The sequence below is a fragment of the Dermacentor albipictus genome, chromosome 1, assembly GCF_038994185.2.
Source record: "Dermacentor albipictus isolate Rhodes 1998 colony chromosome 1, USDA_Dalb.pri_finalv2, whole genome shotgun sequence".
NCBI classification, from domain to species: domain Eukaryota; kingdom Metazoa; phylum Arthropoda; class Arachnida; order Ixodida; family Ixodidae; genus Dermacentor; species Dermacentor albipictus.
The window spans coordinates 136,734,840-136,751,354 of NC_091821.1; the positions used below are offsets into that span (position 1 = coordinate 136,734,840).

General features: G+C 46.4%; 1 protein-coding gene across 1 annotated transcript in view; it reads left to right on the forward strand.

The window, feature by feature from the left end:
- Positions 1 to 1,889: 1,889 nt before the first annotated feature.
- The window catches only part of LOC135911765 (uncharacterized), a 31,770-nt gene continuing 17,144 nt past the window's right edge, over positions 1,890 to 16,515 (forward strand). Inside the window, exon 1 of the mRNA XM_065444108.1 lies at positions 1,890 to 2,105. Within this exon, the coding sequence (XP_065300180.1) occupies positions 2,094 to 2,105 (12 nt within the window). The 5' untranslated portion in view covers positions 1,890 to 2,093. The remainder of the gene's footprint in view (positions 2,106 to 16,515) is intronic.

The following is a 16,515-nucleotide window of genomic DNA, read 5'->3' on the forward strand; positions in this document are numbered from 1 at the left end:
GCTTGGAGGCCAGAGCTGCAGTCGTGGGTAGAACAGCATTTAGCCGGACAGACACTGTTCTGATACAATACAAGCCCTTTAAAATTGTACACTTTTTTGAACTCTTATTTTGTACATCTGACGACTTTCAGCCCCTTCGCCCTACTCCTCATTCCTTTAAGAAAATAAAACATGCTGTATTAGCGCAGGATTGGTGCTGTCAGGCTGAATTGACAGCGATTACAAATCGTGAAAGGCGCCTGCGGACAAATCTTCCGAAATTCTTTACAGGGATATGTGCACAACCTGTCTTTCACTGCTTTGCGGGTTGCGCTATTAGCGATATAATCGTAAGACATTAGCAAAGAATTAAAACAGAGCAAATCAATGAGCGCCGCGGCCCCTCTGCTCATATTTGAGCCCAGTTATCGACCATCGACGATGGTTTCTGACGCGAGCTCAGTTTTGCCATCCCGCGGCGCAGAAGCTCGTAGTTTATTTAAGACTTACATTGTTACTGCAAGTTACATTGTGCTGCAAGGGCTACTGTGCTGTGCGGTGACGGTATGCGGTGATAGTGACCGACTGTGGCTGTATGTCTATGCTCCTTTCTTTCTATATCTCTGCTTTGCTATCACTTTACCTCCCCCTCCCCTCCCTCCCCAGCGTAGGGTGGCAAACCGGATCTTCCCATTTGGTTAACCTCCCTGCCTTTGCCCTTTCTTCTGTCTCTCTCTCTCTACATTGTTACGGAATTTCTCTGAGGTTAACGATATAATGGTTTCTATAGCAGCCTCTAACTTTAACTTCCTTACTGTCACAGCGGCTCAGTGTCTATGGCGTCCCGCCGGGGCACGACGTCGCGGGCGCGTGTCCCGGTCGTATTCCGACGATGAAGAAATGTAGAAACGCTCGTGCACCGAGAGTTAAGTGCACATTTAACCACAACTGGGTATCAGAATTAACCCGATGCCTTCCATTGTACGACGTCTCTCATAGCCATCTTGTTACTTGAAAACCTTAACCGCGTCAATAAATCAATTTAATTATTTTTTGCTTTATATTCGTCGATAGCAAAATATGTCTGTTACTATATGGCACGCACACCGCATGAGTTGTCAGCACAAATTCAAAGGGGCTCTCCAACGACGTTACTTCTGTATAGGGTTATAAGAAAGAAGAGAGATATAAAGTGCGTGATCTTGCGAAGCATGCAGGACTATAATAAAAAAATAACGCAGTAATCACGAGGCGCCCGACCCACTCCGTTCGCGTCTTTTCTGCGGAAAATGATGCCTTCCTGATTCTTTTCGAATGTGCGCAAGCTTTTTAATGCTTGCGAAGAAGGTTCGCGCCTCGGCAAGAATGCGGAACCCGGACGCTAACAAACACTCGCGTTTTCGTTAGAGAGCGGGGAGGTCGAAAGCAACGCGTGCTTTCCGGCATAACCGTTTATCGAGAAGTGGAGCTACGCGGAGCGCCTCTGTTCCGCGAGCAACGCGCGAAAGAGAAAGAGAGTCGCGCGAGTCATGTTTTACAAAATGACGGGCGAAGAACGACAACAAGAAAGAGACTGGGAAGACGAACAGTGCCGTGTCCTTTCCTCCTTCTGACGCGGCAATTAAGCGCCTGCCCAGCGAGAGAGCCACGCGCGCTGCAGCCACGATGACGACCGGAGGCAGAAGCAACATCAAAAGCCTCGCGTACACACAAACACGCACCGGCACCGCTCGGCGGTCTCTTCTTCCCCGCGTGTACACGCATGCCCACGCGGGAGTGGAGTGACGTACGGGCACACCCGGTGTGTTCGCTGCCTTCTATTTCGGCGCGCCGGCGGGTCGGCTCTTTCCCTTTCTGTTACAGTTTTCTCTAGGTCAGTTCCCGGCCGGAGGAGCTTCCTCCTCCCGCTATATAAGCGCCGCTCGACCCCCGCCGTGTGCCAGTCGCTTCTGCCGGGTCCCGCCGCAAGCGATAGCAGCAGTAGCAGCGCAGTGTGTGGCGCGCGTGCAGTCCGTCGTCCCCTTCGAAGTGTTCTCGAGGCCCTCGCCGAAGGTCAGCCACTCGTCGCCCAGTGTTGTTTATCGGCGCACCGCTTGACACCGACCAAGACCATCATGAGAGGCGTGGTGAGTGGGAACCTGTCCTCCGGCCGCTCGTTCCGGCATAGCGGACCTTCCGGCCGCGCTCGTGCATCTTCGGCGGACGCTCCCCGTGGCGCGTGAGATGAAACAAATGAACCGTTAGTCCAGCCTTTGACGTCTTCGTATATATATTGTCGCGTGTGAAGGCATTGAAGAGTGCGCTTAGCCTGTTGAAAAAGCAAACAGGTTGTGTTCACACGCAAACCGACACGCGAATGACTGTTCAGTCATGAACAGACAGGACGCACGTCCCGGCTACTTCTGTTTCCTACATGTGGCGTGTCTTGTGCTTCCACCACGCTATCAATCCCCGCCAACTATCCGACCAGCAAACAATGCTTCGTGAGGACTCTTTGAGCGTCGCAGTGCCGGTGGTACAAAGCAGTTGCTTGATTATATGCGAAAGAGTTCGCCTCGAGCCATGCTAGAAAAAAAAAGTATAACAAAAGCCATGCCGCTGCGCACAGTGCAGATATTACGGCAACACCTTTGCTAAGTGGTCGACGGTCAGTCGATGGTTGGAGTTGCCCACTGCAATGGGCCTCAGTGTGGCTTTTTCAGGCATCCTGAGCATGATGGTGTGTGTACCAGGACAAAGCCAAACGAAACGTCAAGCATTTGCCGCAGCTAGAGAAACATGGCACTTACGACACGTTCCTTGATCTGTTGCTCGCGGCCAATATAGAAAAGGCAGACACGTACCTTTCCTAAAATAATAATAAGTAATTACTGCAAGTTATGGTTGGCCAACTTAGAGGAATCCTCCGAGTACAATAGGCGCCGTCCGGTTGCTGAACGGCTCACCGTGAGAAGCTCAAAGTGCACTCCATTTAAATCACAGAGGATTAGAATCAGACAGAGCGGAAGGTAGTTAAGGGACGTTAACACCATCCCACAAGGGACTCGTGTAGAGATACTGATCTTCACGTTTCTCTAATAACGCTTTTTATGCTGTCGTTATCTAAGCGAAACTTCCCGTCTCTACGGGAACAACACCGATGCTTTTCAGCTTATACTATATACGATTAACTGATAGCTGCGCGAGTTGAATCTTGGGCCGGTACATTCACTGAACGACAGCCCGCGCATTGAAAGCAGCGGTCCAATGTGAAACTCTCACGCTTTTGCACAATAATTTTCTTCGGTTACGCCGAAAGTGAGATCAGGCTTTGCTCTTGAGGTAAAATAGTGGCTTTGGATGCAGTCAAGCTAACTGGCGCTAAACATCACTGTGGTGTAAAGTTGGCGTTCACAACAAGGGATATGCTGGAAATTCTACCGAAACTGCATAGCTTCACTGCCCTTATGCAGGCGCGTACGGACGAAATATATATGTTATAGAAATAACGAAAGACAGGACAAATGTGCACTCAAAACAACAAGCGAAACGCATTCGCGACATTATTGTCAAAGTGTGTCATTGCTGGTTTAGCGGTGTTCGAGCGGGTTTTTGTGATGGCGCGCGATGAGGAAGATTGATCATGGGATACGATGAGCTAAATCGTGCAAACAGGCAGCTCAGCAATACTTTTCGACTCTCATCTCTCGGATGTCTGATAGCTGAATTTAGCAATAATTAACTGTTTGTGAAGACCAACGCGCGTGTTTATGTATCAAAGTTATCCACCTGTAGTGAACCCTCAATTTCCCTTCTTCTTGTGAAACCCGCCGAGGGGACTCAGTGGCAATGGCGTTCTGCTTCTCAGCACAAGGTCGAGGGATTGGTTCCCGGCCACGGCCGCCACATTTCAGTGGAGGGGGAGGGGGGGGGGGAGATGCGAAAACACTCGTGTGATATAAATTTATGTGCACGGTAAATAACTACAGGTGGTCAAAATTAATCCGGAGCCCTCTACTGCGATGTCCCTCAGAACCCGCCGTGCAGTTTGAGGACGTTAAACTACGCAATTTAATCTTTTTTTAGCAAGTGAGATTGCGCCCTTGATGAAGGATCAGGGGCTGAATTCACAAAGCTTGTCATTGGTAAGTGTTCTTTGCCATTGACTGACCACCTCCGATAATAAGGTGGCCAGCATCAGGATTGGCTGGAATTTTCTCTCGAGAACAATTACTTCTCGCGTAAGATCTTTTTGTGAATACGGGGCGTGAATTTAGCTTGTGTGCAAAGAAAAATGCTTAATGTAAAATGAAGTCCTTCTGCACAGGCGTGGTGATTTTCTTTTTTCTTTTAATTCTGGGGTTTACCTGCCAAACCCACGATGTGATTGTGAGGCACGCACAGGCGTGGAGATAACGGATTGCGATGATATCGCTTGAACTCTCAAGGAATTTCACCTACCTTATTAAAGAGCCTGATTAGATAGACGGTGAGTTTTAGCGACTGTCTGATAGCCAATAATAAAAAAGAGAGGCTTTATAACATTATACGGTAGTAAGCGCACGTCACTCGCAAACAGAGTAATAGTAGTAGTTTCTATGAGATGCCGTTCTCAGACCTTATGACAAATCTCAGTGCGTTTACCGATTAAACTTCTGACAATTCAATCAACTCTCAAAACTGCACTATTCTGCTGTGCGCAACCTCTTCTGACCTCGGCTTCGTCCACAGAAAGCTGCAGTTTTGACGAATAATGTAATATGTGCATGACAACTCCTCGTGTTTCAGCAGACATTCCATGACCGATTACTGCACACATGTAGCAGCAAACGAAAAAGCACACAGAGGATAACAATTCGGCAAAGACACTCGAGACTGCTTACGTGTGGGAATGCGAAAGCATTATAGTCGCTTTGGTGCAATGTTTTCGTCTGCCCGTTCCTTGGCCGCGTAAGCTCTCGCCTGCGTTTTAACTGCGCCTCCGCAAGGCCAAATGAAAACGCGCCAAGCGTTTCGCTCGTTTGCCCGCGAGTAGTTCCTAACTCGAAAGACCGCTCAGCGGCATTCAATTGGACATTTTGCTTTTTTATTTCATACACTCATTTTATATACTCATGACCTGCCCATTGGCTGCGCCGTCAGATGCCCAACGACACAGGTTCTAGGCCCCAGGTTTAGTCACCCAGATAATGATAATGATAATAATAGCTTTAGTTGGGCGTCCGCAGCCATAGAGTTTCTCACTACATTACCTAAAGGGAAATCTGGCGCTGCTGCGCTGTGGTATGCATGGGAATGCCGGTATATTGTGGATTCGGATTGGCATCGTTCTCGGAGAGACAGGACATCTTGAAGACGCGCTTGGCAAGTACAGTTTCGTCTGTCACAATTATTCATTTTCTACTAGAACAGCACGTGAAAAGCTGTTTTAGCTTTATTATTACGCAAAAACATGGTTTGTTTAACTATGAGAACTTGTTATTGCGTGTACAACTACATGTTACGTAAGAAGTATCAGCGGGCCGCTAAAGTTGGAGGACAGACGACAAGGTTCGCGCTCGCTTTGAAACAGTTGGTCGTCTGTTCTTGCTTTTCTTCGCTTGGTCATGCATCGTGGGTGAGTAAAGATGTAATATGCGTGAATGGAAACATTTTATGAAGATTTTACTTTGAGAACGCGTTATTTGCGTAGCCATATCCACGTTTTAGACGAAGCCTCTTACAACACCAGCCAACACGAGCCTCGCAGAGACATATACCTTCATTCCCATGACGGCACGGTGCCCCCTTAAGAAACTCCCATAGACGGTGGCGCCAGATTACCCTCTAGGTGCTATGGTGAGAAACTCTATGTCCGCAGCAGCTCTGCGTACGCAGCAAACCTGCGGAGGCGTCAGTGCGCATGCGCAGTACGCAGGAGCACACACGGTATCTTGCGTGCGCCCGCAGCTTTTCAAAAGCTGCATAGCGTCCGCTGCGGGCTCAGCGGGCTTCGCAGGACGTTCTCGCGTGTATTCGTGTGTCCACGAGAGCGCATTTTTTGATATTGCTCTTGCCGAAGATATGAATCCGGCTTGTGGTTTCACTTCTTGGCGGCTGATACCATAGAATAAAGAACCCTGATACTGGCTACAAAGTTTCAGAAGGCGGCAAATGGCGGCGCTGAGTAGTACACTACCGGCTCCTGCGCGTGCAAGTCAGCAATGCCCGCCTCAACTTACACGTCCGGCCAACTATTGCCATCTCGTGCGTGCATGCTCCGCTACGCACGCACAAGCTAGGGCGCTGCGTACGTGGGTGGTTGCGGACGCCCAACTAAACCTGCCTAACAACTTTATTGTTCCGTCAGGTAAGGAGGCCCCCTACTCCTCGTCACCGGCACACAGGCATACGGGAGGGGGGCTGGGACCTCCGCTATTATGACACAAGCAAAGAGGTCTTGACTCCTCGCGGCTTCTTCCGCCAGGTGGATGGCTTGTTGCGGTGGGGTAGGGTCCTCGCTGAGCCAAATGGCTTCGACGCGACGTGCGCAATGATGCACGCACTAGGCACACATTTAGTCAACCGGAACAGCGGAGCCGCCGTGGCGTCGGGGAAGCGGGCTCGTCTCGCATCCCGGAGGCCCGGGCTCGTTTCCCGCCCAGACCGAAATTTACGTGATATTTATTTTTCAAGGGCATTAATTTAACTTTGTTTACCGGTACCTCCCTGAGAAATCTGACTTCGATTCGATGTGGCTTTAATCTTTCCCGTCGGCCATTTTCGGCACCATCATTCGGTCAAGCCGCCGACTACAAACGCCGGATTCTCGCGTAATGGGGCATATGATGCTTTCGCATTAATAGTCTGAGTAACTGTGCGTTGTCACGGCTTCTCTCGGCGAATGGTGTGATGGTTACACGGTAAAAATAATAATATATGGGGTTTTACGTGCCAAAACCACTTTCTGATTATGAGGCACGCCGTAGTGGGGGACTCCGGAAATTTTGACCACCTGGGGTTCTTTAACGTGCACCTAAATCTAAGTACACGGGTGTTTTCGCATTTCGCCCCCATCGAAATGCGGCCGCCGTGGCCGGGATTCGATCCCGCGACCTCGTGCTCAGCAGTCTAACACCATAGCCACTGAGCAACCGCGGCGGGTACACGGTAAAAAGTGTACTAAATGACGGGAAATATCTTGGCAGCGCCATTTCCCGGTGTTTAACAGTAAAAATTACGGCAGATTGTCGTTTTGAAGTTGTGCGCCACAGCGTACTGCACTCGGCAGCCAATTGAATCGTGTTGTCTCGAGCTATTTCTTTCTTTTGTTATTCTTTTCACGTTCTATTCGTGGCTCTCTTCTTTTTACTTTGTTGACGGCGACAAAAACGTCTTGTCAAAATGGCACCGATGGCTTGACGAAAATGATAAGAAACATGACTAGTTAAGTGATGGCTAGTTTTTACAGTGTACTTCAGGGGTTCTTGGTTCGCAGCCGAATACAAAACCCGTGAACATGTTCTCTACAGGAGGGCGGACTTTGTTAACGTCTTTTAAAGGACGATTCTGAGCCTCCAAGGGCAATAACAGCATGGTTGTGTGCTAAGCAAAAATGCGCAATTCGTAGGTGACCATATTATGTATACAGGCCCAAGCGTCATCATTCCTGAGTAAACGTTTTGTCATCATGTAGTTCGTATCCGAAAAAGTGATAAATTATCTGACAAATATGACTGTCCGTGTTAAAACATGTGTAACAAGCTTTTTGGGCATGCACAATTAACATATTTAAAAAGCAACAATGAGCCATTCCTTGTGTGCGTAAAGTGACAAGCTCTAATTTTTGCAAATTTTGCACCTTATAGCTTATCGCTTCGATGGGTCAGAATATTTATTGGCATTTGTAGTATCAAATAAGGAAATCATCCTAAATGGCATTTTTACAACAGCATGTCTCGATCATCAATTTCAGCAAGAAGATTCGGATATGGCCTATTTACTTATCTTTCTTTTATTTATATGGTGGCTTGCAATAAAGCATAATGTTTGATACGTGTTATACCATGACGCGGTAAGGCCTGCGTTATGCATTGATTCAAGTAATGTCTTGCGGTATGTGTTCTGTGATATATTAGCTGAATGTGGCACTGTAGCGGAGGCAGAAGGAGACGGGAGTTTTCGGCTTGCAAGGCTGGACAACTCCATAATCACACTGGACAAGCAGTGGCGAACAACTGCTTCTGTTAATGGATGGGGACACTTTGGGCAGGTTGCATTCAGTGGAAAGTGCTGCCAGTTCCAAGTACAAGTACGGGCCGATCCAAGGGTCACCCCATCCCGCAGCCTCCTAAGTACATCTTCCGCCCTGGTAAGGTGGCACAGTAGGGAGGAGACACGTGGCGGTATCATAACGCGTACATCATGCCAGAGGGAATGTTACAGCGAATGGTTTCCTTTGGCTACTGTCTTTCATGGTTGGGTCACGTGTCTCGTGGGAGGGAAAGGGCAGCGTGCGTGAGCGGGAGGTCGAAGGAGAGAGCACTCGCACTGATTGGTCTTCACCGTGCTCGCTCAATGGCCCGCGCCAGCGCCTCCGTCACGACTGACGTCCCTCTCGGAAAAGCCAGCGCCGGCGTTGTCGGCATCGGGGGCGGGATATGACTTATATGACTCCGAAGCTGAGGAAAATGGCTGTGACGCACTTTAATCGACGAATACCAGACCTAGTGAATGAATATATGATGTTTTAATGGCGCAAGGGCCAGGTGCGGCCAAAGAGCGCCACGCTAGCCAGACCTAGTACGTGCTCTCGTTTGTGGCGGTCAGTGGCGGCGCTATGTCGCGTTTTTTCGCCGCCTGTGCTGACGGCGTTGCGGGGTGCGTTCGTTGGTGTAGCCCGCTGCTCGTATCTTGTGGAGAAACGCCGCTTCGTCCTACGATACGCTGCGCAGCATGCCGAAGAAAAAGCACATCTTGTACTGCAAGTACAAGCCGTGTGCAGTGCTACGAAATGACGTCCTCCCGCCGTTTGGTAGCGCAGCAGCACGCTCACAGACGTGGCAGATATTACCTCATACGGAGGTGAAGTTGAGGTGCTCACTGGTGATATCTTCTGTTGCAGGTTAGTTTGCTGTGATGTTAGTTAAACTTGCAAAGAGGCTTTGACTCGGGCTGGTTGTTAATAAGGTCACCTTGAAAGTGCGCATGTATAGCTCTGGGACAGCCGGAGTAAGTGGGTTTATTTATTTATTTGCGTAACATTGGATATGTTATAAATGAAACTCTTGCAGCAGTCAGTACGTAGCAGCCAGCGGCTAAATGATGAACAAAAGTGATGAAGAGTTGAAATCAAGCAGCAACAGCACATAGGTGTATGCTTCCATACTTGATGCAATAATTTGCCTAAAGAACAAGTCGTAATCGATAAAAGGGTCCGTCCAATTGCATTGATCTTTGCAACAGCGCTAGTTTGCCGGGTTCATAAAAGTATCAGCTTATCACACGGATGAAGATACCGTAAGGCATATTTCTCATATAATAATAATAATAATAATAATAATAATAATAATAATAATAATAATAATAATAATAATAATAATAATAATAATAATAATAATAATAATAATAATTTATTTAGCGTGCGCAGGAATGACCATGAGGTCTTAGTGGTGCTGGCGCTCGCAAAAATAAAAAATATGAAATAAAAAGAAACGGCAGGGGAATATAAGTAAAAAAAAACAATGAAGAAGAAAGAACAATCTTGAAAAGAACAGTTTACATACAGCAAGGCGCAAGGTGAATATAAAAGAAAAAGGTGGAGAAGGGTGGTTGAACATTATGTGAAACTATGACACAGCAACGAAAAGTTCCGAAAAGAACAATGACAGAGTTATGAAAAAGAGCGAGATCATGAAACTAAGCGTTTTAAAGACTCAGTATTCTGAGGTCGATTGAGTGTTGGTGATGACAGGCAGGAACATGGAAAGGTCTATGTTCTCTGGTAAACTTGCGCGGGATACGAAACATGATACAACTGAGAAGTTCGGGACACGTGAGAATATCTTGGAGTTTGGAAAGAAACGGAAGGTCAGCGCGATTACGTCGGCAGCAAAGTAAGGACAATGACAAATCACCGCCCAAGCACTCCGCACAGATAGTGAACCAGCGAAGCTGAAACGTGCAGCCCCGGTATTTATTAAAATTAAATTAAATTATGGGGCTTTACGTGCCAAAACCACGATCTGATTAGAGGCACGCCGTAGTGAGGACTGAGCGTCAACCGTCCTCCCAATAGCAAACAAAAATACATTCGAGACTACAGTAAAGCCGACTACGTATCAATCAACACACAACTTGAAGCTTTTGTAGAAGAAAATATGCCGGACTTTTACACTCAGAGCGTTGAAAAGAACTGGTCGCTTTTTAAAAATAAAGTTCATGAATTGGTACAAAAATGCATACCCCTCCGATTTGTCCGGTGTAATCATCGAGCAGCCGGGTTTAATGCATCCCTAAAACGTATCTTGAACAGGAAGAAGCGGCTGTTTCGCCAAACTAAAAAACGAAAGACAACTGATAGCTGGCGTGCGTATCAGCAGGTTTCTTCACTGTTTAAAAACGCAGTCAAAGAAGCTGAACGCGTTTTCTTTTACACTACACTTCCATCTTTGCTGACTGAAAATACTAAAAAATTTTGGAAAACTGTCAAGGGTTCCGAATGGAACACAATATTGTTAACTGATGTAGATGGTGCTGTTGTTCCGCAAGAATAATAATAATAATATATGGGGTTTTACGTGCCAAAACCACTTTCTGATTATGAGGCACGCCGTAGTGGGGGACTCCGGAAATTTTGACCACCTGGGGTTCTTTAACGTGCACCTAAATTTAAGTACACGGGTGTTTTCGCATTTCGCCCTATCGAAATGCGGCCGCCATGGCCGGGACTCGATCCCGCGACATCGTGCCAGTGTTTATGACTGAGTTAATCTCGACGGTTCATTAAACGACAGCTTGGTAGGCTGCCGGACCCTCGGTACGAAGTTGCTGCTTCAGCTCAGCTGCGCGAGCGCGTTCTTCTGCCCAGGCTGCAGCATCGGCACGGCGTAGACGAGCTCGTTCCCGGTTTTGCTCGCGGCGTTGCTGATCGAAAGTTGCCTGTTCCTCAGGAGTACGTATGACGCATGGCCTACCCATTTCGGTGCTGGAGAGAAACTGCTCTGTGCGCCCTAAGCTGCGACGGAAAGCAACGACGTCACTACTGGTGTAGCCAATCGCACGCCTCTCTTTCTCTTTTCTTTTTTCGCACACGCGCATGGGGTTGCGCCGGAGGAGTTTTCGGCGTACAGGCGACAGACGGACGGACGAATCGGCTAGCCATATACAGCCTTGCTGCATTAATCCAACAGTGCTAGAACAAGAACCAGTGCCGTGTTAGCAAAGCGGTGGTGATATATGCTCAGAAACGTTTTCTGGGCCCGATCTGTAATGTCACTGTTGGTTCTACAAATGCCATTCCAGACGACAGACGCGGATTCGAGTTTAGGAAGACAGAAACCTTCCAGAATGCTGTAATAAAATTGCATTCTCTCAATAGTCTGCAAACAGAGCCAAGAGAGCGCATACCCCGCATTGCAACGCGTTTAGTGTTAGCTGAAAAGTGCAAAGTTGTATAAAAATGCACACCGAGATCATTGATCTCACAGACCTTGCACAATGGTACAGAATCTACAGAATAAGAAATAGAAATGCTTGCGTTTTTCGCGTGAAGGTCATGACTTTGGCCTTAACAGCATTCAATGTGAGTATATTATCTTTTCGCTGCTTATAATAAGAAAGTACGTCAGACTGCAGGATGCTATAGCCATCAACAATATGAATTTCCTTAGAAATATTGATGTCATCGGCATATAGAAGGAATGAAGAATTCCGAATCGCGGAAAGAACGTCATTGTTAAAAATAAAATTGGAGTGTTCCTAATACTGATGTTCGAGGGACGCCGCTATTTGCCATGTAAAAACAATACGTTTGGCCATTGACGTTAAAACAACATGATCTATCAAGAAGATAACTGTACAAGAGATAGACAACTGACGAGTCGATACCAAAGTGCGTGATCTCGATCAGAAGCAGTGAGTGGACGACTACATCAAAAGCTTTGGTGAGGTGACATTAAATGGTGTCAATTTTCGCCATATCAGGTACCGACGCGGTGATCTGTGTCATGAAACTCGCGAGATTTGTGATAGTGAAGCGGCCGGTGAGAAATCCACGCTGATGCGGAATCAATGAGTTCTTCACAGTAAAAGACAATATGTTGTGAAAAACAAGCTCAAAAATATTATACGTGGCACAGAGAAGAGAAATCGGGCGATAATTTGAGACATCGGTTTTACAGACGTGTGAGGGAAAGTGGAAGTATTCAAAGAGTTATTAAATATAGATGTCAATACTGGGGCAAACATACTGCCGTAAGCTTTTAGAATTACGGAGGGAATGCCATCAGGGCCGCAGTATAGGGAAAGCTTCAAGCGCTTAAGGCATTCGCTGATGAGTTTTTTCATCAAACAACACAGCACTAGATCTAGGAGCCGTCATGTGCTGCTGACTCACCCTAGCGTTGAAACCTGAAATTTTACGTAAGGATTAGAAATAGGCAGCAAAATAATCCTCGACTACTCGGACATCTACTCCGCTATGGAGTCGAGCAGGCGAAAACACTCTCCACGTTTACCATAGCGCTTGCGGATATACTACCAAAATTCCGCTGGCCAATCGGAGGCGCTCCTCTCCAAGAATGCAATATATCAGTCGTGATCCCGCTTATAGTGGCGTTTGCAGAGAGTCCACTATAAGCGGCGTTTGCGGCGTAAGCGGCGTTTGGCGTTTGCAGAGAGTCCACTCATCAGGCACAAGACTTCTGGATTTGCGTTGCGCGCGATTTTTATAGTTTAGGGCAGTTATAAGTTCTGATGAGAACTAGTGGCAAAATTTAGAGCGTTTATGACTGTACTGGAGTATGTATTTGCAAATACTGCTTAAAACAAGCTTCGCAAAATTGCCTACTTGGTCATCAATTGGTGGTGGACAAGAAATCATATAAACCAATATAATCACCACGTTTGAAATCAAATTGAGAGGACTCATTAATGCCATTGGAGGAGCTCTGCCTCAGGTCTGACACAGAGGCAGTTGTCTTTAGTGAAGAGTGAAACTTATCGGGACGCACAAGGGAAATGCCAGAACGAGAGACATCTATAACTTGAGCATTCGAGGGACAATGGTCTAATGAGTTACCACAGGAATTACCGATGAAGTTATGCTGCTGTAGGGAACAGAAGTACAGAAAGTCCAACAACAGGCTGCATTTTGGTCTACACTCTTAAAACGATTGCACCCTTTGGGGTGAATATCTGTCCCACAACGATAATCGCCAACTGCCTTGCTTGTGTTTCCTCTCTTGAAAACTCGGCGCTCGCTACTTTCCTGTCGAGAATGCTGTGTCACGCTGATAACGTGCAAGCCGTTTGTGACTAGGAAGTACCGGGCTCGCAGCGTTAAAAGCAAGAAATGCGGCCAAGACAGATGACGATTATCGTTGTGGGACAAGATAAGCCCCAAAGGGTGTAAATTTTTTAAGAGTGTACATAGTGATTGCAATGAGAATATCTGAGTGTGTTTCAAACAATTCCAAGTGCATTAAGATCACCAAGAAGAAGTACCCGGTGCTTGCTATGGGAAGATACGACAATTTCAATAGAAGAGAGGACCGCATCAAACAAGACAGGGGAAATATTCGGCGGTACATAGAAAGTTCCAATTCACAATTTTTCAAAGCGCGCTAGACTGACTTCAAGCCAGATCGACTCCTGTACACTTTCTCTTTGCGCCGAACACGTCTCAGTGAACTGTCAACAGCAATAAGTGCGCCACCACCTTTTTTTTTAGATCCACTGAAGTCCCGGTCACTGCGGAATACGTTGTAGCGTGGTTATAAAAAGTCAAAAGGGCAAACTTCACTTCAGAACCATTTCGGCAATAACAAAAAATAGCAAAAGTAGAAATGACATTGGAAAAAAACTTCACGCGATTTGGTGCGAAGTCCACGAGTGTTTTAAGAATAATAATAATAATAGTAATAATAATAATAATAATAATAATAATAATAATAATAATAATAATAATAATAATAATAATAATAATAATAATAATAATAAACTTAAGCGGTCAGTTGAGCAAGTGCCATTGCTTGCCCGCGTAAGGACATTTCAATATACATGAAACTTAAGTTTGAGAGAAGAATAACCAAAGTGTTCATTCAGAAAACGAATGATTTAAATGGTATCCGAATAGCCTGGTAAGATGAAGCGCAACCTGAACCAACAGGCATTTTGACATGTGCTTAGCTTTAAAGATAATATAAACCTGAGGTTCATGGTCACTGTCAAGTGTCGTGTGCACAACTTCCATTTACAAGTATTTGAAATCAAGTGGAATATCTTTTTCTAGCTAAAGAATTGAGGGCTGTAATTTATCATTTATTAAGACAATAAAGACACCGTGCGTCTTGTTGTTACTTGGTTCAGCGATCATATAAGTTTAACATTAGTATTCTGCGATATATCATGCATCACGCGGTATTTTCTTTCCTTGCTACCATAGAGCGGCGGTAATGAGCGGATTATAAGCGTCACCAACCGGGAAAAAGTCAAGTCTCAGCCTATGGTAGCGTTTTGCTGCGCAATACTTACATTTTGATTAGTCCTCGCGCAATACTTCGCATTCATTTCTGGGCGCTCTTTCATTTGAAACATACTTTGCTTGTTAGGCACTCCACTGTATAGGCGGGTGCCTGCCTCTACCCGTCTGAATCTTCTTCAATATAGGATCACGTGTCTGATGTTGCGATTTGACCCGCCGTGGTTGCTCAGTGGCTATGGTGTTGGGCTGCTGAGCACGAGGTCGCGGGATCGAATCCCGGCCACGGCGGCCGCATTTCGATGGGGGCGAAATGCGAAAACACCCGTGTGTTTAGATTTAGGTGCACGTTAAAGAACCCCAGGTGGTCAAAATTTCCGGAGTCCTCCACTACGGCGTGCCTCATAATCAGAAAGTGGTTTTGGCACGTAAAACCCCAAATATTATTATTTTGTTGCGATTTGAACCAAGATACCCCAGCCCAAGAGGCTGATTCACTCATGCAAGCTAACGCCTTGAGACCGTTGACACGTCCCACAGCAGCCACCAGTTTCCCAATCCTCCCCTGTGGCAGCCAGCGCTGACACCACGGGAGGATGCACCCCTTTCGGGATCAACCGTAAATGAACAGCTTGCAATGTGTAATGTGTCGTCGCCTCAGTGCAATGCCCCATTCGTCATCGCCGTCGTCGTTCCGTTACACTGCCGTTGTCGCCACGCGCACGCTCGCGTCGCTCACATAATCGATTGCGTTACACGGACACGTTGAGCCATCCATGCAGTAACACTTTGCGGAACCCGAAACGATGGTAGATAGCCAGCTAGCTGCAAAACGCTTCGCATTACGTTGATTCCCACAGTGCGTGGGATCTGCATAACTTCTTGGTTTTTATTTTTACTGCGCGTGTTCTCGTGCTTATCTTCAACAGATTTTTTTACTGCTTCTCAATGGAACATCGGCTCTTGGTGTGCAATCCTTACATTTATAGCATAACAGTTGCCCAAACTTTTAATCTTCTTAATTCACTCCAGAGTTTACATTTTGAGCTAATATGTATTGGAATTTGTATTGTGCGTGCCAGGTTTTATTCACGGCATGGGTGTGTACGTATGCTACGTGCTCAGTGCAGATTAAACAGTGTACGCGCTATAGATAATATATATGTTATCATGAATAAACGTAATTCCAGCACCATCCTGGGATTTTCAACTTCGTCATGCGCTGCTTTATATATCGTTGGTTAATTGTTGCATGTGTTTCATGCAGGCAGCTAGGGTTAGCCGCCTGGACTGGTCAGCTGCCTGCCTGGGTGTCCTTTTAATTTTTACCATTTAAAACGTTAGCTTTTCTCAGCTCGTTCCTCGGTTTCGTGTCGTCCGCGCCGTCCGGAGCGTTGGCCTTCTACCAGCTTATATTCAAATGCGAATAAGTCCAAAACTACTAATATACATTGTTGAGCTTCTACATATGCTTACATTTGTAATAGTTGCTTGATTCAGGCTCCAAAATGTACATTTAAGACTACGCCGACTACAGAGCGCTTCAAAGTCGCCATCCCATGTAATTGCATGTAAAAGTAGTTGCTATCAGCCTTGCTCTTTTCTGTTCGCGCTTCAACTTAAGCTGATAGTAAGGCTGTGTCGTGGTCTACAAGTTGATAAAATGTGCTCAGATCACGTTTCTTGGAGCGTAACTAACCGTACGAGCCCTCCAAGCAACGTAGTGATTCCAGAGTTTTGTGCGCGCATCTTCAGGAAAATGGATGCTTCAGTAAAGAACGCCTAATGCTACGGGTGTGGCATTAAGGCTACTCGAAGATCAAGACTAAAATATTCGAATCACCACGATTCAAAATTTATAGTACGCCGTCCGTGAC